This window comes from Symsagittifera roscoffensis, chromosome 3 (assembly GCF_963678635.1).
Source record: "Symsagittifera roscoffensis chromosome 3, txSymRosc1.1, whole genome shotgun sequence".
Lineage (NCBI taxonomy): Eukaryota > Metazoa > Xenacoelomorpha > Acoela > Convolutidae > Symsagittifera > Symsagittifera roscoffensis.
This window is the reverse complement of record NC_087064.1, coordinates 62,738,759-62,759,811: the sequence shown is the minus strand read 5'-3', so window position 1 is coordinate 62,759,811 and position 21,053 is coordinate 62,738,759. Positions and strand designations below refer to the sequence as shown.

Sequence of the window (21,053 nt, the reverse complement as noted above, 5' to 3'; positions counted from 1 at the left end):
TGGTATGTCAGGCTTATTCAAGCGGAAGCAACCCACGTCGATGTAGTTCATTATTGTCGGAGATGGTGCGGTGCTGCTCCCAGAAGCCAGTGAGGAAAGTGTGACATCTCATATTGAAACGAAGGACGCCAGCAGAGAAGGAAGCTCATCGTCGGCAACACCCGTGTTGCTAGAATATTGATGTCCTGGCTCGAATTTGGCTCATGATTCCAGTTCAGCAGTCAGTCTAGAAATGGGACAGAGAGGGCCCCTTTGCTCTGTAGTCAGGTGCCGGGTCGGGTTACGAAGTGGGAGTTTTTGCTTTCTTCTGAAAGAATGATCACATCGTCTTCTGAGGTTTTAATCAGGATTTTGATGAAGAAGGAAAAGAAGCAGGATTTTAATGGTCGTTTTGACATTCTAGTATCGATATAAGGGAGTTATAATGACAATACGGAGGGTACAGTGCTGATTTAAATTATCCGGACAAAACGAACAAAACTTGAATTTTCAAACGCGTTTTTCTCAAATTGAGTTAAGATTAGACAAAAAGTGAACAGAACAGAAGTTGCTTAGAATTTCATCAAAATTAATATGGTGCTATTTTTTCTCCGAAATTCTCAACTGAAATTTTACCCCAAAAATGGGTCATTTTGGCTTTTTTCAATTAATCAAGAATTACACTGAAACTACTTTGTTAATTGATGAAACAATTACCTTACAAGAAGCCTCCTACATAGCCCAACAAGGTTTAAGAAGGGTTAAATCTCCAAAAGTTTGCGCAAATTGTTTGAAATTTGTTTTTAAACAGATATTCTGGGTTTTATTTAGTAAAAATCACATTTATTGACTATCAAGTAAAAAGTTTTCCTCTTATACTGGTTTTTGGAGATTTAACCCTTCTTAAACATTGTTGGGCTATGTAGGAGGCTTCTTGTAAGGTAATTGTTTCATCAATTAACAAAGTAGTTTCAGTGTAATTCTTGATTAATTGAAAAAAGCCAAAATGGCCCATTTTTGGGGTAAAATTTCAGTTGAGAATTTCGGAGAAAAAATAGCACCATATTAATTTTGATGAAATTCTAAGCAGCTTTTGTTCTCTTCACTTTTTGTCTAATCTTAACCCAATTTGAGAAAAACGCGTTTGAAAATTCAAGTTTTGTTCGTTTTGTCCGGATAAAATTTGGGTTGCTTATATAGTAAATTTTGACGGTGAATTCCCATAGGTTCCAATATTCATAGGTTCCAAAATAAAAAATCAGTCGCATAAGTTCCAAAATTTATCTTCTTGAATTCTGATTGGTTGAAATTTGAGCCAACGAATTTGTGGATTGATTGTTTACTGTTCAACCAGCATAAACTCAAGCTGCAGAATAGTGACCGCCGCAGCCGCGCCAACGTGTTGCGAGCTTGCCACCAAAGGGTAGGACTCTATACGAAATTTAGAGCCGGTTATCGCCGCGAAGCGGCGACGCGCGCGTAGCGCGCCCACCGGCGACCTTAAACCGAGACTCGGCTAATTTAGTCTTTTGACCAATAGAAAAGATTTGGAACTAATGCGACTGCTTTTTTATTTTGGAACCTATGGGACTGATTTTTCATTTTGAAACCTATGGATACGCACCATTTTGACTGGTGTTATCCGACTGTGCAATTACAGGTGCGAAAAGTTTAGGTGTGAAAGTGAAACATATAACCCCGCAAATTGAGGAATCAAAATGCGTTCAACATTTGAGACCTCAAATTGAGTGTGAATTTGAGCTTTAAAATTAGAGAGTTTTAAGTTACCGAAGGCGCTTGGGGAAAAAATTAGACTTGGTTCTCACAAAATGTATATAGTTAAAATGTACCCAAAGGGGGGACCCTTTGATGAGAAAAATTGTGCTCAAGAATTGAGGGGTGAGGTGTGGCGGTCGCCGCCGCCCTCCCCCTCGGCACGCTACTGCGCTTGTAATTTAAAGCAAGCACCAACATTTCGAAATACAGACAACCTGAAAAATGCGGTGCGTTATCGCATCAAACCACCTGTTCATGATTGAACAATCTGATGAACAAATATTCCGACAATTTAAAGTTAATATCGTGACAATGATTATTCCCGCATTTTAAGTAATCATTTATGGTAGATAATAGAAGGCGGTACGCCCCCCCTTCCCCAGAAGGAGGCACAGAGGTAACCCCACCCTCTCCTTAGGAAGAAGACAAAGAAAATCGACCCCCAGTGCGGTACCCTACTAACAACCTCCCTCAACCGAAGGCCTTGTCACCACTAGCGTTACATAAGCAGTCACAAAATATAAAACACGCTATTTTAAAAAATGATAGTGAAATCTGGTTTCCAACCAAGGGTACATCCCTTTTGCTACTCAGGATTTGAAATACATTACCTTGAAGTTCGCCAGCATCAGAAATTAGTTCAAAACAACTCTTCAGTGTATTGACAAATCACACTAGATCGATTTAACAGCTTGAAAATACTCGGTTCAGTGAAGAAAACGCAGCAACAAAACAAATTCTTTAAATTAACTCAGACAACGATATTGCAGCTTCTATATTTAATTTTGAAAAGCACTTTAGACCACCAAGTTTCTGCACAAATGGGTTATTCGCGACACTTGAACCTTCTGATGCATACCTCTGAACAGATAACCTGAAAAAAAAAACTTATTAACTCAGATCTTTCGCTTAAAGCATACAAAACTACCAAATCTACGATCGGCAATTAAACCTTTTAGAAAGTTATGGTCAAAGCAGAAAACAAAAGTAAATGAAAACCATAGATGACAAAAAAACTTGAACAAATTAAACTCTACATATTCAAAAGAACTTTCGAAAAAGTGTAACTGACAACAGAAAAAGTTGATTGATTATCCAGCCAGAATTACAACTCTGGATAGCGAATCAAACACAGTGTAATATTGCAAAGATATGACACTACAGGCAGGGCAAGTAGTTCTTGTCAATGCTCAACACTACATTTTAAAAAGCACTTTTGAAAAGGTGTAACTGACAAATGAAAATGTAGATTGATTATCCAGCCAGAATTACAACTCTGGACAGCGAATCAAACAGTGTAATATTGCAAAGATATGACACTACAGGCAGGGCAATTAGTTCTTGTCGATGCTCAAAACTACAATTTATAACGCACTTTCGAAAATGTGTAACTGACAAGTGAAAATGTAAATTGATTATCCAGCTAGAATTACAGCCCTGGACAGCAAACCAAATACAACCATCTTGCAAAAATATGACACTACAGGCAACGCAGGTAGCTCTTATCGATGCTCAAACTCTACATAAAAAAAGCACCTTCGAAAACGTGTAACTGACCATTGAAACTGTAAATTGATCATCCAGACGGAATTGAAATCCTGTACAGCGAATCAAACAGCGTATACGTTGCAAAGAGATGACACTTAAGGCAACGCAAGAAGTTCTTGTCAATGCTCAAACGCTACGTTATCGAAAAAAAACTTTGCAAGAATGTGTTACTGACAAGAGGTAAAATTGTAGATTGATTATACAGCCAGAATTATAACCTTGGACAACGAATCAAATAAAGTATAATATTGCAAAGATATGACACTACCGGCAAGGCAAGTAGCTCTTGCCGATGCTCAACATTACATTTTAAAAAGCACTTTTGAAAAGGTGTAACTGACAAGTGAATTGTAGATTGATTATCAAATCAGAATTACAACTCTGGACAGAGAATCAAACACAGTATGAAATTGCAAAGATATGACACTACAGGCAGGGCAAGTAGTTCATGTCGATGCTCAAAACTGCATTTTAAAAAGCACTTTCAAAAATGTGTAACTAACAAGTGAAATGTAGATTGATTATCCAGCCAGAATTACAACCATGGACAGCGAATCAAACATAGCCATCTTGCAAAGATATGACACTACAGGCAACGCAGGTAGCTCTTGTCGATGCTCAAACTCTATACTTTTAAAAACACCCTCAAAAATGTGTAACTGACAAGACGTGAAAATGTGAATTGATTATCCGGACAGAATTACAATACTGTTCAGCTAATCAAACACAACCATCCTGCAATGATAGGAAAGTATAGGCAACTCAAGTAGTTATTGTCGATTCTCACACTCTATATAATAAAAAGCACCTTCGTAAATGTGTAACTGAGGATTGAAATTGTAGACTGATTATCCAGACAGAATTAAAATCTTGTACAGCGAATCAAACACAGTATACTTTGCCAAGAGATAACACTTAGGCAACGCAAGAAGTTCTTATCAATGCTCAAACTCTACGTTATCAACGCAAAAATGGGTTGCTGACAAGAGGTAAAATTGTAATTGATTATCCAGCCAGAATTAAAACCTTGGACTGCGAATCAAACACAGTATGATATTGCAACGATATGACACTTGAGGCAAGGCAAATAATTATTGTCGATGCTCAACTCTACAATTTGAACAGCACTTTCGAAAATCTGTAACTGACAAGTGAAAATGTAGATTGATTATCCAGCCAGGATTACAACTCTGGACAGCGAATCAAACACAGTACAATATTGCAAAGATATGACACTACAGGCAGGGCAAGTAGCTCTTGTCGATGCTCAACACTACATTTTAAAAAACACTTTTGAAAAGGTGTAACTGACAAGTGAAAATGTAGATTGATCATCCAGCCAGAATTACAACTCTGGACAGCGAATCAAACACAGTACAAAATTGCAAAGATATGACACTACATGCAGGGCAAGTAGCTCTTGTCGATACTCAACACTACATCTTAAAAAGCACTTTTGAAAAGGTGTAACTGACAAATGAAAAGGTAGATTGATTATCCAGCCAGAATTACAACCCTGGACGGCGAATCAAACAGTACAAAATTGCAAAAATATGACACTACAGGCAGGGCAGGTAGTTCTTGTCAATGCTCAACACTACATTTTAAAAAGCACTTTTGAAAAGGTGTACCTGACAAATGAAAATGTAGATTGATTATCCAGCCAGAATTACAACTCTGGACAGCGAATCAAACAGTGTAATATTGCAAAGATATGACACTACAGGCAGGGCAAGTAGTTCTTGTCGATGCTCAAAACTACAATTTATAACGCACTTTCGAAAATGAGTATCTGACAAGTGAAAATGTACATTGATTATCCAGCAAGAATTACAACTCTGGACAGCGAATCAAACACAGTACAATATTGCAAAGATATGACACTACAGGCAGGGAAAGTAGCTCTTGTCGATGCTCAACACTACATCTTAAAAAGCACTTTTGAAAAGGTGTAACTGACAAATGAAAAGGTAGATTGATTATCCAGCCAGAATTACAACCCTGGACGGCGAATCAAACAGTACAAAATTGCAAAAATATGACACTACAGGCAGGGCAGGTAGTTCTTGTCAATGCTCAACACTACATTTTAAAAAGCACTTTTGAAAAGGTGTACCTGACAAATGAAAATGTAGATTGATTATCCAGCCAGAATTACAACTCTGGACAGCGAATCAAACAGTGTAACATTGCAACGATTTTACACTACAGGCAGGGCAAGTAGTTCTTGTCGATGCTCAAAACTACAATTTATAACGCACTTTCGAAAATGAGTAACTGACAAGTGAAAATGTACATTGATTATCCAGCAAGAATTACAACTCTGGACAGCGAATCAAACACAGTACAATATTGCAAAGATATGACACTACAGGCAGGGAAAGTAGTTCTTGTCGATGCTCAAAACTACATTTTAAAACGCACTTTTGAAAAGGTGTAACTGACAAATGAAAAGGTAGATTGATTATCCAGCCAGAATTACAACACTGGACGGTGAATCAAACAGTACAAAATTGCAAAGATATGACACTACAGGCAGGGCAGGTAGTTCTTGTCAATGCTCAACACTACATTTTAAAAAGCACTTTTGAAAAGGTGTAACTGACAAGTGAAAATGTAGATTGATTATCCAGCCAGAATTACAACCCTGGACGGCGAATCAAACAGTACAAAATTGCAAAGATATGACACTACAGGCAGGGCAAGTAGCTCTTGTCGATGCTCAACACTACATTATAAAAAGCACTTTTGAAAAGGTTTAACTGACAAGTGAAAATGTAGATTGATTATCCAGCCAGAATTACAACCCTGGACGGCGAATCAAACAGTACAAAATTGCAAAGATATGACACTACAGGCAGGGCAAGTAGCTCTTGTCGATGCTCAACACTACATTATAAAAAGCACTTTTGAAAAGGTTTAACTGACAAGTGAAAATGTAGATTGATTATCCAGCCAGAATTACAACCCTGGACGGCGAATCAAACAGTACAAAATTGCAAAGATATGACACTACAGGCAGGGCAAGTAGCTCTTGTCGATGCTCAACACTACATTATAAAAAGCACTTTTGAAAAGGTTTAACTGACAAGTGAAAATGTAGATTGATTATCCAGCCAGAATTACAACCCTGGACGGCGAATCAAACAGTACAAAATTGCAAAGATATGACACTACAGGCAGGGCAAGTAGCTCTTGTCGATGCTCAACACTACATTATAAAAAGCACTTTTGAAAAGGTTTAACTGACAAGTGAAAATGTAGATTGATTATCCAGCCAGAATTACAACCCTGGACGGCGAATCAAACAGTACAAAATTGCAAAGATATGACACTACAGGTAGGGCAAGTAGCTCTTGTCGATGCTCAACACTACATTATAAAAAGCACTTTTGAAAAGATGTAACTGACAAATGAAAATGTAGATTGATTATCCAGCCAGAATTACAACTCTGGACAGCGAATCAAACAGTGTAATATTGCAAAGATATGACACTACAGGCAGGGCAAGTAGTTCTTGTCGATGCTCAAAACTACAATTTATAACGCACTTTCGAAAATGAGTAACTGACAAGTGAAAATGTACATTGATTATCCAGCAAGAATTACAACTCTGGACAGCGAATCAAACACAGTACAATATTGCAAAGATATGACACTACAGGCAGGGAAAGTAGTTCTTGTCGATGCTCAAAACTACATTTTAAAACGCACTTTTGAAAAGGTGTAACTGACAAATGAAAAGGTAGATTGATTATCCAGCCAGAATTACAACCCTGGACGGTGAATCAAACAGTACAAAATTGCAAAGATATGACACTACAGGCAGGGCAGGTAGTTCTTGTCAATGCTCAACACTACATTTTAAAAAGCACTTTTGAAAAGGTGTAACTGACAAATGAAAATGTAGATTGATTATCCAGCCAGAATTACAACTCTGGACAGCGAATCAAACAGTGTAACATTGCAACGATTTTACACTACAGGCAAGGCAAACATTTCTTGTCGATGCTCAAAATTATAATTTGAGAAGTATCTTCAAAAATGTAAAACTGATATGCGAAAATGTAGATTGATTATCCAGCCAGAATTACAACCCTGGACGGCGAATCAAACAGCTCAAAATTGCAAAGATACGACACTACAGGCAGGGCAAGTAGCTCTTGTCGATGCTCAACACTACATTATAAAAAGCACTTTTGAAAAGGTTTAACTGACAAGTGAAAATGTAGATTGATTATCCAGCCAGAATTACAACCCTGGACGGCGAATCAAACAGTACAAAATTGCAAAGATATGACACTACAGGCAGGGCAAGTAGCTCTTGTCGATGCTCAACACTACATTATAAAAAGCACTTTTGAAAAGGTGTAACTGACAAGTGAAAATGCAGATTGATTATCCAGCCAGAATTACAACTCTGGACAGCGAATCAAACACAGTACAAAATTGCAAAGAAATGACCTTACAGGCAGGGCAAGTAGCTCTTGTCGATGCTCAACACTACATCTTAAAAAGCACTTTTGAAAAAGTGTAACTGACAAATGAAAAGGTAGATTGATTATCCAGCCAGAATTACAACCCTGGACAGCGAATCAACACAACCATCTTGCAAAGATATGACACTACAGGCAACGCAGGTAGCTCTTATCGATGCTCAAACTCTATATAACAAAAAACACCTTCGAAAATGTGTAACTGAATATTGAAACTGTAAATTGATTATCCAGACAGAATAGAAATCCTGTACGGCGAATCAAACACCGTTTACGTTGCAAAGAGATGACACTAAAGGCAACGCAAGAAGTTCTTGCCAATGCTCAAACTCGACGTTATCGAAAAAATCATTGCAAGAATATGTTACTGACAAGAGGTAAAATTGTAGATTGATTATCCAGCCAGAATTGAAACCTTGGACAGCAATTCAAATAAAACTATAACATTGCAACGATTTTCCACTACAGGCAAGGCAAACAGTTCTTGTCGATGCTCAAAATTATAATTTGAAAAGTATCTTCGAAAATGTAAAACTGATATGCGAAAGTGTAGATTGATTATCCAGCCAGAATTACAACCCTGGACGGCGAATCAAACAGTACAAAATTGCAAAGATATGACACTACAGGTAGGGCAAGTAGCTCTTGTCGATGCTCAACACTACATTATAAAAAGCACTTTTGAAAAGGTTTAACTGACAAGTGAAAATGTAGATTGATTATCCAGACAGAATTACAACCCTGGACAGCGAATCACCACAACCATCTTGCAAAGATATGACACTACAGACAACGCAGGCAGCTCTTATCGATGCTCAAACTCTATATAATAAGAAGCAACTTCGAAAATGTGTAACTGACCATTGAAACTGTAAATTGATCATCCAGACAGAATTGAAATCCTGTGCAGCGAATCAAACACCGTATACGTTGCAAAGAGATGGCACTTAAGGCAACGCAAGAAGTTCTTGTCAATGCTCAAACTCTACGTTATCGAAAAAATCTTTGCAAGAATATGTTACTGACAAGAGGTAAAATTGTAGATTGATTATCCAGCCAGAATTGAAACCTTGGACAGCAATTCAAATAAAACTATAACATTGCAACAATTTTACACTACAGGCAAGGCAAACAGTTCTTGTCGATGCTCAAAATTATAATTTGAAAAGTATCTTCGAAAATGTAAAACTGATATGCGAAAGTGTAGATTGATTATCCAGCCAGAATTACAACCCTGGACGGCGAATCAAACAGTACAAAATTGCAAAGATATGACACTACAGGCAGGGCAAGTAGCTCTTGTCGATGCTCAACACTACATTATAAAAAGCACTTTTGAAAAGGTTTAACTGACAAGTGAAAATGTAGATTGATTATCCAGCCAGAATTACAACCCTGGACAGCGAATCACCACAACCATCTTGCAAAGATATGACACTACAGACGACGCAGGTACCTCTTATCGATGCTCAAACTCTATACAATAAGAAGCAACTTCGAAAATGTGTAACTGACCATTGAAACTGTAAATTGATCATCCAGACAGAATTGAAATCCTGTACAGCGAATCAAACACCGTATACGTTGCAAAGAGATGGCACTTAAGGCAACGCAAGAAGTTCTTGTCAATGCTCAAACTCTACGTTACCGAAAAAATCTTTGCAAATATATGGTACTGACAAGAGGTAAAACTGTAGATTGATTATCCAGCCAGAATTGAAACCTTGGACAGCGATTCAAATAAAGTATAACATTGCAACGATTTTAAACAACAGGCAAGGCAAACAGTTCTTGTCGATGCTCAAAATTATAATTTGAAAAGTATCTTCGAAAATGTAAAACTGATATGCGAAAAAGTAGATTGATTATCCAGCCAGAATTACAACCCTGGACGGCGAATCAAACAGTACAAAATTGCAAAGATATGACACTACAGGCAGGGCAAGTAGCTCTTGTCGATGCTCAACACTACATTATAAAAAGCACTTTTGAAAAGGTTTAACTGACAAGTGAAAATGTAGATTGATTATCCAGCCAGAATTACAACCCTGGACAGCGAATCACCACAACCATCTTGCAAAGATATGACACTACAGACAACGCAGGCAGCTCTTATCGATGCTCAAACTCTATATAATAAGAAGCAACTTCGAAAATGTGTAACTGACCATTGAAACTGTAAATTGATCATCCAGACAGAATTGAAATCCTGTGCAGCGAATCAAACACCGTAAACGTTGCAAAGAGATGACACTTAAGGCAACGCAAGAAGTTCTTGTCAATGCTCAAACTCTACGTTATCGAAAAAACCTTTGCAAGAAAATGTTACTGACAAGAGGTAAAATTGTAGATTGATTATCCAGCCAGAATTGAAACCTTGGACAGCGATTCAAATAAAGTAAAACATTGCAACGATTTTACACTACAGGCAAGGCAAACAGTTCTTGTCGATGCTCAAAATTATAATTTGAAAAATATCTTCGAAAAAGTAAAACTGATATGCGAAAATGTAGATTGATTGTCCAGCCAGAATTACAACCCTAGACAGCGAATCAAACAGTACAATATTGCAAAGATATGACACTACAGGCAGGGCAAGTAGCTCTTGTCGATGCTCAACACTACATTTTAAAAAGCACTTTTGAAAAGGTGAACTGACAAGTGAAAATGTAGATTGATTATCCAGCCAGAATTACAATTCTGGACAGCGAATCAAACACAGTATAATATTGCAAAGATATAACTCTAGAGGCAGGGCAAGTAGTTCTTGTCGATGCTCACAACTACATTTTAAAAAGCACTTTCGAGAATGTGTAACTGACCAGTGAAAATGTAGATTGATTATCCAGCCAGAATTAGAACCCTGGACAGCGAACCAACACAACCATCTTGCAAAGATATGACACTACAGGCAACGCAGGTAGCTCTTATCGATGCTCAAACTCTATATAATAAAAAGCACCTTCGAAAATGTGTAACTGACCATTGAAACTGTAAATTGATTATCGAGACAGAATTGAAATCCTGTAGCGCAAATCAAACACCGTATACGTTGCAAAGAGATGACACTTAAGGTAACGCAAGAAGTTCTTGTCAATGCTCAAACTCGACGTTATCGAAAAAATCATTGCAAGAATATGTTACTGACAAGAGGTAAAATTGTAGATTGATTATCCAGCCAGAATTGAAACCTTGGACAGCAATTCAAATAAAACTATAACATTGCAACGATTTTCCACTACAGGCAAGGCAAACAGTTCTTGTCGATGCTCAAAATTATAATTTGAAAAGTATCTTCGAAAATGTAAAACTGATATGCGAAAGTGTAGATTGATTATCCAGCCAGAATTACAACCCTGGACGGCGAATCAAACAGTACAAAATTGCAAAGATATGACACTACAGGTAGGGCAAGTAGCTCTTGTCGATGCTCAACACTACATTATAAAAAGCACTTTTGAAAAGGTTTAACTGACAAGTGAAAATGTAGATTGATTATCCAGCCAGAATTACAACCCTGGACAGCGAATCACCACAACCATCTTGCAAAGATATGACACTACAGACAACGCAGGCAGCTCTTATCGATGCTCAAACTCTATATAATAAGAAGCAACTTCGAAAATGTGTAACTGACCATTGAAACTGTAAATTGATCATCCAGACAGAATTGAAATCCTGTGCAGCGAATCAAACACCGTATACGTTGCAAAGAGATGGCACTTAAGGCAACGCAAGAAGTTCTTGTCAATGCTCAAACTCTACGTTATCGAAAAAATCTTTGCAAGAATATGTTACTGACAAGAGGTAAAATTGTAGATTGATTATCCAGCCAGAATTGAAACCTTGGACAGCAATTCAAATAAAACTATAACATTGCAACGATTTTACACTACAGGCAAGGCAAACAGTTCTTGTCGATGCTCAAAATTATAATTTGAAAAGTATCTTCGAAAATGTAAAACTGATATGCGAAAGTGAAGATTGATTATCCAGCCAGAATTACAACCCTGGACGGCGAATCAAACAGTACAAAATTGCAAAGATATGACACTACAGGCAGAGCAAGTAGCTCTTGTCGATGCTCAACACTACATTATAAAAAGCACTTTTGAAAAGGTTTAACTGACAAGTAAAAATGTAGATTGATTATCCAGCCAGAATTACAACCCTGGACAGCGAATCACCACAACCATCTTGCAAAGATTGTGACATTCGACCAGAATGGCCAAAATGCAATTTATGCAGGATTCGAATTTTGAGCAGTAAGCCTTCCGAGTTGATGATTTCGAAGGATTAGCGACGTTATTGGAACGTTTAGCCAAACGGTGAGGGCTAGAATATTCTAGTATTTTAAATTTTCAAAAATTCGAATGATGACGTCACATTTCTGAGAAATGCTGAAACGGCCATTTTAACAAAAAAAGCGAGTAAAAAACAGAACAACTTTTATCTGCGATTGCGAACAGTACGAAAATCGAGATTGGAGAACGACAACAAACTACAGAATAGCAGAGAACGTTCCGAGTTGCAACTATTGTGCTGCTACAATAGTTGCAAGGCCGTTGCCAACAACGGTGAAGGGTGAGAACCAGCCTTCCGGATTGGTGTGAAATTGAACTTGAGGAGCTTGATTCACTGGATTCAAGAATCCGGAAGGGTTTCGGGACTGGAACTTTTAGCCTTTTATATAAACTTTTAGCTTCTTGTCATGTCCTGAATTGACTTTAATTAACAACTGGATTCGTTTTGATAAGGATGAGAAGCTAGGAGTTGGGGGAAAGGGTTGATCCATCTTCGATGGAGATGATGATTTTTATCTACTGAACAAAAACAATAGTAATATGATAAGTAGTGGCCCTGTTTTTAGGAGTGACCTCGTGGTCTGGGGATACAGAGACCCAGCCATGAGCTCACTATTTTTGCATGTAATTCAGTTAATTTGAGCGTTCTGGTCGAAGCCGGAGAACAGTAACGTTTTTGTCAGCCTGATGTAAGAAAGACCACCGAAAAGTACTGGCTTGGTAGAGACGGTGAAAAACATGCAAAGCTCTGTTTAGACGCTAGCCAGTCGTCTTAAGACTTAGTTTTGTTATCCGTCGATATGTATCTTCCGGGCGAATGTTACATGTATGTTTTTATGGCGCTCCTGGGTGTTATTCTTTCATAACATCATGACCGGCGGAACCGTTAACGAGCACTCCGCGCCGAGCGGATGCTCACATTAACGCCCTTAATAGGCCTAAACTGCCGGGGCGGAAGGGTAGTTCGGAACGCGGAAGCCTTCCGGATTACCGTGAATAGTTTTTTAACCTAGTTAAGACCGAAAATTCACGAACCAGGAAGGGTGGGGGGAATCATGAACCCCTCATCCCCTGAGTGGCTTGTGACCAAAAACACTTAAAGATATCAGCAAAACCAAACAAAAAGTAGTATAGTACCCAAGAAAAACAAAAAACATAAAAAATAACCGAAAAAACCAAAAACAGTAAAAAAGTAAAAAATCAGTAGAAATCATCCCCCCAGACAAGATGTGATTCAACCCCCCCGTTTGTTGTTCATAGATATATTGTTGTTACAGGCATTTATATCAGTCAGGATCGTTACGATCAATTTTGTAGCCCGTTTGTGAGGCTTGTACTGTAGGGTTATTTGAGCATTTAAGCACGTTAATGATAAATTGCGCTCAATCCGGAAGGGTCAGCTGATTTGCGCTCAATTCGGAAGGGTCTTGGGTGAAGACCGATCCGGCAAGCAGTTCAAGGAGCAACAAGAAGGGGCTCAACGACAACAACAATCGACTGTTGGGTATCGTTAACAAGTTTTGTATCCCTTTTGGTACAAAAAGTAAGATAGTAATCTGTGGGGGGCTCGACAGTGCTGCACTGTAGTGACCCTTCACCGAACTGCGAATATCCGAGTTAAGCACCTTAATTCGGATAATAAACAAACCCGGAGGGGTATAGTATTACTAATATTATTATTCATATAGCCTATATTAATAGTCACATATCGTTTTTCAGTGAAAAACAACGAAAACAGACCGGTTTTTAGGGTCAAAATAGCGATATTTTGATCCCCCCACAAGTCGCGATTTTTGAGATATCGATATTTTTTGAAACGGAAAAAAGCGCTAAGTTAGTGTGTTACATCGTAACTGCACTACTGTAATAAGTAGAACCGGTTAACTTTAGTTCGGAAGTGGTTGGAACTAGTTTGGTACCAAAAACCAAATTTTCCCAATTTTTGATAGTAAGAAACACTAAAAATTTAGAAAATTTTTTGAAATTTTTGAGGTAGGACAGTAAAAATAGTTGTTCGGACAACGTCCACTAGTGAATCTACAAGTCTTAAAATCCGCTACCCGAAAGCCTTCCGGGTTGCAGAGAAATCGAACATAACGTGTTTGATTTGGTGGATTCATCAATCCGGAGGGGTCCAGGTAGCATAGTTTTTCGCAAAATTTTTCTACAATAGCGTTTTAGATTGGGTCTTTTGCATTGAACTAGAAGAGTATAGGCCTTCTGAGCTCGGATCAATAATTTTTAGGTCGAAAGGACCAGATTTGCGGAAAAAGTTAGGCGGAACCTATAAGAGAGAAAATTTTTTGAGTTCGGAAAAAAGACGTTTTGGTTAATAACTTTGGAACTACTGATCATATCGAGTTGATCTTGGTACCAATAGATCAGAAATTAGCTGAGCTTACTAATAGGATCAGAAATTTTTCGGAAAAGCGAGCGAGAAAATTTTTTGAGATTGTTTTTAGCAAATTACACAAATCCGGAGGGGTACACCCTTCACGTTTTATAAATTTTTCTGAAAAACTCTTATACCCCTACCAAAAGTTGATAGCGATTGAACTAAGTAACTTAGGACAGTTCTAGACAAAAAGGGAAGGCTGAAGGCACAAGACAACCATAATAGAGTCGAAGTTAGGCAAGTGATAAGACCCTTCACCGTTAGTGTGAATTGTCAAATAAGTGCCTTAACTTCAATCCGGAGGGGTCTAGGAAAGGACCCTATACCCTTCCCAGTTAATTCAAACAGCATAAAAGCAACGCAGAACGTATCCGGAGGGGTATAAGCTGAAATTAAGAAAACTACAAAAAGCTACTTTGACAGAGCTAAGGGCTCCCAATCCGGAGGGGTCGAAATTTTTCAAAGTCAGAGGGGTCCGAATCCGGAGGGGTCTACTTTCCACAAAACCGGAGGGGTCCGAATCCGGAGGGGTCTTATAGTTGCTAATTCCGAGGGGTCCCAATCCGGAGGGGTCTATATTCTGACAGTCCGGAAGGGTCCTATTTGTGCCAATCCGGAGGGGTATCATTTTATTAAGGACTTAGGTAAACGAAAGAAAGACTAAAAAGCGAGAGGTATTAGGTTATTAATACACAGGCTAGGTATCAGTGACTGCACTGGTAACTTGCCTCTCAAAAAGAACCAGACTAATACAAAACAGGTCCGAACTCGGATATTCGCGACACTAAGTCTAAATTAAAAAGAGCGTGACTCATTGGTGTGGATTGAAACATAATACGTTTTTGGGAAAAGTAACTGCCCTGAGGATTTTAGTAGGTCTAGCTCGGGCAGTCCGAAGGCAGATAGGTAACACAGTACTCGGTGGGTGCAATAGACGCCCACTTGAGAAAATTACTGCCTTCAAAGTTTTGTCTGTTTGGTGCAGCACCAAGCAGGGAAAGCTTTTTCTTTAAAAGACAGGTTCGACTATTGTACTGCGACCGACTAAGAGTACAAGACACATACGTTTTTTTATATATACATTCATATTGTGTCAATATATATTTTTTTTGTTTTTGATTTTAAATCAACCTAAACTGTGCTTGATTGGGTGGTGACTACACTATCTTTTAAATTGACTGATAACATCATATTGTGCTAGTTTCCAGATCTTTGGACCGATAATCGGCTAGTGTGAATAAATTTTATACAAAATGTACTCTGACAACATACAGGGATTCGTGGTCACTATTTAATAGAATCTGGTGAAATTTATTGTGTTGTGTCATTATTATTGTTAATAAAACTATAAGGTCTCTAGCAATTGAGTCAAGAGTAGGCATAGGAAAGTGACAAATAAAGAATGAGTTTAGACAAGTCAAGGATACCAAAACGAGGTAATAGCTCTAGGAAATTCATACCTGAAAAGCAAAGAAAAACGATGACCGATCCTTTTGTGGATTGGATCAAGCGAACCCGGTCCGATAAAGAGGGGACGGTTTCAGGCAGAATGGTTGAAACGAGAAGTCAAAAGACCTCAGAAGAGCGAAGAGAACTGTTAGAAGTGGAGGTCAATACGGACCATACCATGAACGACAACCAGGGAGTAAATGGACTGGAAGGGAGAGGCAGAAGGCTGGCGAGTGAATCTACTCCGGTAGAACAAGGCCATGATTTTGCCACTTCCACCGGGACGTTGGATCGAGAGGAGATGTCGGAACTGTCCGACATCTCAACTGAAGTAACGGCAACTAGAAGATCTCCGACAGACAACACTATGATGGCAAGCGGAACTGGAAAACAAACAACCTCATCATCGTTCTCAGAAAGAATGAAGAACACCTTCGGAAACATCTTTCCATTCAGCATGGGAGGAGGAGCAGGAAACGATGGGGAGTCCCAGGAGGAAGAGGATGAAGAGGAGCAAGGGGACTTTGGATCTCAAGTCAGTCTCAATAGTTCGATCCAGGAGAGTGAGGCACACGTCGGAAGAGAGACTGGAACCATGGATAAATTTGGTGTAGTGACAACGATAAGCAAAGAGGCAAACACGCCGGGCCAGTCGAAGGACTTCACGATTAGGACAAGTTCGGAGCCACAACCTGAAGAGAGTAGAACCAGAGGGCTTGGCAACGCGTTAGCGGATCCTGAAATAAATAATGATAAAACGTCAAGACAGAGTCAAGGCCCGGATCTCTACCAGCACGAAGCTACCTGGGACCGACAGAGTTACACCACCACTAGTGACGCCACTCATGGATAACGGGGCAGCACTAGAGGAAGCCTTAAACAACATAGTGGGCAGTTTAGGAGAACAAAATGAACAGATGTCGATAAGGATGAGTGAACTGGAAAGAGCAGTTCACATTGAAAGAGAAAGTCTGCGGGAAGAAATAAACCGCAACAGACAAGAAGTTGGCAGAAGCGAAAAACGCTTGAAAGAAAGAACGGACGAACATATGACGAGGAACTTGTCGCGAATGACAAGAGAGGCGGAACAGAGGGAGTTACGCTTAAGAGCCGACATGGAGAAGTTAAGAATTCAGCAAGAGCAGTCTCTTGGGTCTCTTGACACAAAGATAGACGCGATGATGGAGAGGCGAACGCAGGCTATCATGGATAGGTTGGACGGGCTACTAAGCAGCAAGAGTGGACCAAAAGAAGGAGAGCCGAACTCGGGAGGTCCCAGCAGGGAACCGAGGGTGAACTTCAATGAACATCAAAGGAGGAAGACAAATAGATCCACTAGAGGCAGGGGCAGTTCATCAGGCTATGCCACAAGGGGTAATACAGCATGGGGCCCGAACAGTAGAGCAAGTTCAACGGGGAACAGACAAACCTCGAACGAACGACCAACGCAAAGCACACATGCGACCGGGAGAAGCGATTCTGGCAACATGGGGCATACAAGCCCGAGGAGGAGTCACATGGGCCAAGCGGGAAACGCTCATGGTGATTCGGATTGCAGGGATGCACCGCACACAGAGCCTTCGACAAGGTGTGAGGACACTCAGGCGGGACACTCAAGGGATGCTACGGCAATGGCCACAGCATTTGAACCCCTGAACAGGTCTTTGGAGACATTCCTGACGCGGTTATCTAGAACCAATGAACGCAGTGAAAAGTCCAGAAGAGTCTTTAAGAAGCCAAGATGCTACAAGGACGAATCTGATGGCTGTATTGATACCTGGATAGAGGTAATGAAGCTGCATTTCGAGGAAGAGGACTTGTCGGAGAGACAGGAATGCAGCGCGCTCACCAGCAACTTAGAAGGGACAGCCCTGAACTGTGTCATGGCTAAGAAACAGTATCAACGTGACACTGCTGAGAAAATCTTCGAAATCTTGTTAAACCGTTTCGGATCAGGGGTGCAGGGGCACCAGGCGATGATGCGCTTCGAGAAACGGAGGCAACGAGAAGATGAAACAATAGACAAGTTTCTCGATGATTTGGAAATGCTGAGAAGACGCAGCCAACCGGATGAGTCAAACCGAAGGATGAACCTGGCCGTAGCCTCAAAATTCATCGATGGTGTGAAAAATGATGAACTTCGTACGATGCTAGCAACGCATTACACACCACTATCAACTAATGCGCCAACACCGGAGGAGTTGAGGCTCAAATCAAAAGAGTATCTTTTGTTGAAACCTCCTTCGAGATCTGGATATTACAAGAACAATTATGGCAATTTTAACAACGGACCAGCTAACCAAGGGAACAATTGGTACAAACCGAGGGATGATATGGACAAGAGACGTTCTTGTGCTAATTGCAGTTCAACAGACCATCATGTGTCAGCATGCCCAGCTTACAAACAAGGCATGAAAGCAATAGGCTTTAGCCTCGAGGACGAAGATGCGTCAGAGTTGGATCATGAGGATTTCATGAGAGGAGTAATTGCGAAATTTGGCCCGAGGTGTTTCTTTTGTAACTTGGAAGGTCATTTTAAATCAGATTGTCCGCAATTCTGGGATGCAGTGGCAGACATCAAGCATCCAAGGCATGAAGAAGCTTTGTCAGGAGTGAAAGCAAGCAAGGCTCGACTTTTGGGCGAAGCAGAGGCACGCAGGAAGGACAAACCTCAAGAGCTGGCGGCAAAGAAAATGCAAGCAGTAACAGAAGAGGCACGTGAACCGGAACCAGCAACTGCGGCCGATGACTTCAAGATCGATTATAAGGCAGCCGCAAAGGATGCTTTAAATAGAGTACAGCAGGAATTGGTGACGAAAGAGATCGAACAAAAAGTGAAACTTGAACTGGAAAATGAAAAGCTTCAGGAGCAACTGAATACCTTCGAGGCAACGGAGTTCGAAGAGACGAAAACACCAAGCAGTTTAGATATGAAACTTAAAGTGATCTCCGGTAAGAGGTTCGGCATGGCGCCGCAGGGAAAGAAGATACAGTCGATAATCTCAGTGGCTGGACACCAGGTAATAAGAAATTTGAGTGAACCATCAGAGTTCACTTTAATGCATTTGGACACATATGCAGATTATCTGAGGCAGGTGGAGCCACGCACTGAGTCGAGAGCTGTGCGAGCACTACTAACGACGGGTGGCCCTCGCATGAAGAAACTTCATGGACGCTACTTGGAGGTCTATGGGCCGTATCAAATAATGCTGAACGTGGATGGAATCAGCATCTACACCAGGACTTACATAACAACAGATGATGACCAAATGGGGCAGATCTATTTGGGTGAAGAGGAACTCAAAGTCCGCAGGATAGGCCATGACGCCATGATGGAACAAGACGCGGTACATATTGGATATGAAGCAGATGTGACAGCACACCTGCTTGACACCAACGGAACAAAAATCGGAGTCACAGGGCTTCTGGACACAGGCGCGGTGGTGAGTGTGATGCCGATAAAAACCTGGGAGAGAATGGGCTTCACGCGGGAAGATTTGATTCCTACGAATCTCCGACTAGCCGCTGCAAATCGAGGAGCTATCTACGTAGCCGGAAGAACACCGGTGACGGTCCTTCACATGGGAGGACGGAACCTTTGGATGAGCTTCCTGGTGGTAGAGAATCTGGACGACGCCGACCAATTCATCTTGGGCAGAGATTTTGTCAGGAATTTTGACGTGATGATTGACTTGAACAACGGTCTAATACGGATTAGAAACCCGGACCGAAAGTATGCAAGACTATTTGTCCGGGGAGAAGGATAAGGAGAAAAACCAGCGATCACAAGATCAACACCCGGGACAAGGAAATTTGTCCGGGGAGTCCGAGATAGACGAGAAAATTCCTGATGAGAAACAGGACCTAGAGAACAAAGTTTTGTCCGGGGAGTTCAGATGGATGCGAAGGAAATACGGACATGATCTGGAGGAGCGTGCAGTCTCCAGCACAACAACTTCGACGGATGATAAGTCAGAAAGCTCGAGAATGAACACCTATTCAGACAGGGATTCGACCTCGGGATCAGAACTGTCAGTAATGGCGATACACACGCTACTAGTGGAAACTCGGGCGAGAAACCTGGACAGAGAGGTGTACCAGGATCCTGACAGTGATCGCTACCTAATACCAAGCGAAAGAGTCTTTGACAACGCAGCGGATGACTTAGAAACGATAGCGGTATCGAAACGTTCGATAAGCCTGTTGCCGCAGAAAGAGGTAGTCAGGACTGATCTTCAGCCGTTTCAACAAGAAACACAACCGTTGGCGAAGATTTGGTGCGTTAAGATGGAAGAAGACACACATCAGCCCAACGAGCTGAACAGTCAGATGAGAGTCATGAAGACGTACTTGAAGGCGAGATACAGACTCTCGGACCTTCTAAGGGCGCAGAGAAATGATCGCATGACAAGCAACCTAAAAAGGTGGATAGAAAACGGTGCACCTGACAAAGGTGATCTGGAAGAAGACAGCTATAGGATCCTGAGACAATACTTCATGCAGAAGGAGGGGAGATTATATCTGAACAATGACGGGATCGTGGCTTGCAGGAGAAGAGAAGAAGACAAGGTCTTATACAAATATAACGCGATAGTGTTGCCGCAACTCTATCAGACAGAACTATTATTCAGGTCGCATGATCAGATGGGCCATCAAGGGATCGACAAAGTGTATCAGAGGATCCTGAAGCGCTTTGAGTGGCCTGGGATGAAAAAGGCATGCGAGAAATGGGTGACAGCATGTCTGTCATGCCAACAGGTCAAGGATCCTAGGAAGTTGCGATTTCCTTTACAATCAATTGAGTCGTCTGAATTCAACGAGGTGGTGCAGATAGATCACCAGAAGATATGCATGACAGACAGCGGTTACAACCAAGTCTTGGTCATGATAGATCACTTCACGAAGTATGCAGAGGCCGTGCCCTGCATAACTGCCTCGGCGGAAGAGACATGCGACCACCTGATCAATACGTGGATAGCAAGACACGGATGTCCAATGACGTTTCAATCGGACAATGGAACGGCTTTCGTAGGCGAGCTTACGAAAGAGCTTATGAGACGGTCACAAGTCGCTCAGGCTCACTCCACGACATACCACCCTCAGACG

General features: G+C 40.6%; 1 protein-coding gene across 2 annotated transcripts in view; it reads right to left on the bottom strand.

Moving 5' to 3' along the window:
- LOC134842026 (transcription initiation factor TFIID subunit 8-like) overlaps positions 1-21,053 on the bottom strand; it is a 50,673-nt gene continuing 29,620 nt past the window's right edge. The window contains exon 4 of one of the 2 annotated variants that reach the window (XM_063858171.1): positions 1-307. In XM_063858171.1, the coding sequence (XP_063714241.1) occupies positions 202-307 (106 nt within the window). In that variant the 3' untranslated portion in view covers positions 1-201. Of the gene's footprint in view, positions 308-2,483; positions 2,630-21,053 lie in introns of those variants that run through there. The other variant, XM_063858170.1, reaches the window with a different exon arrangement.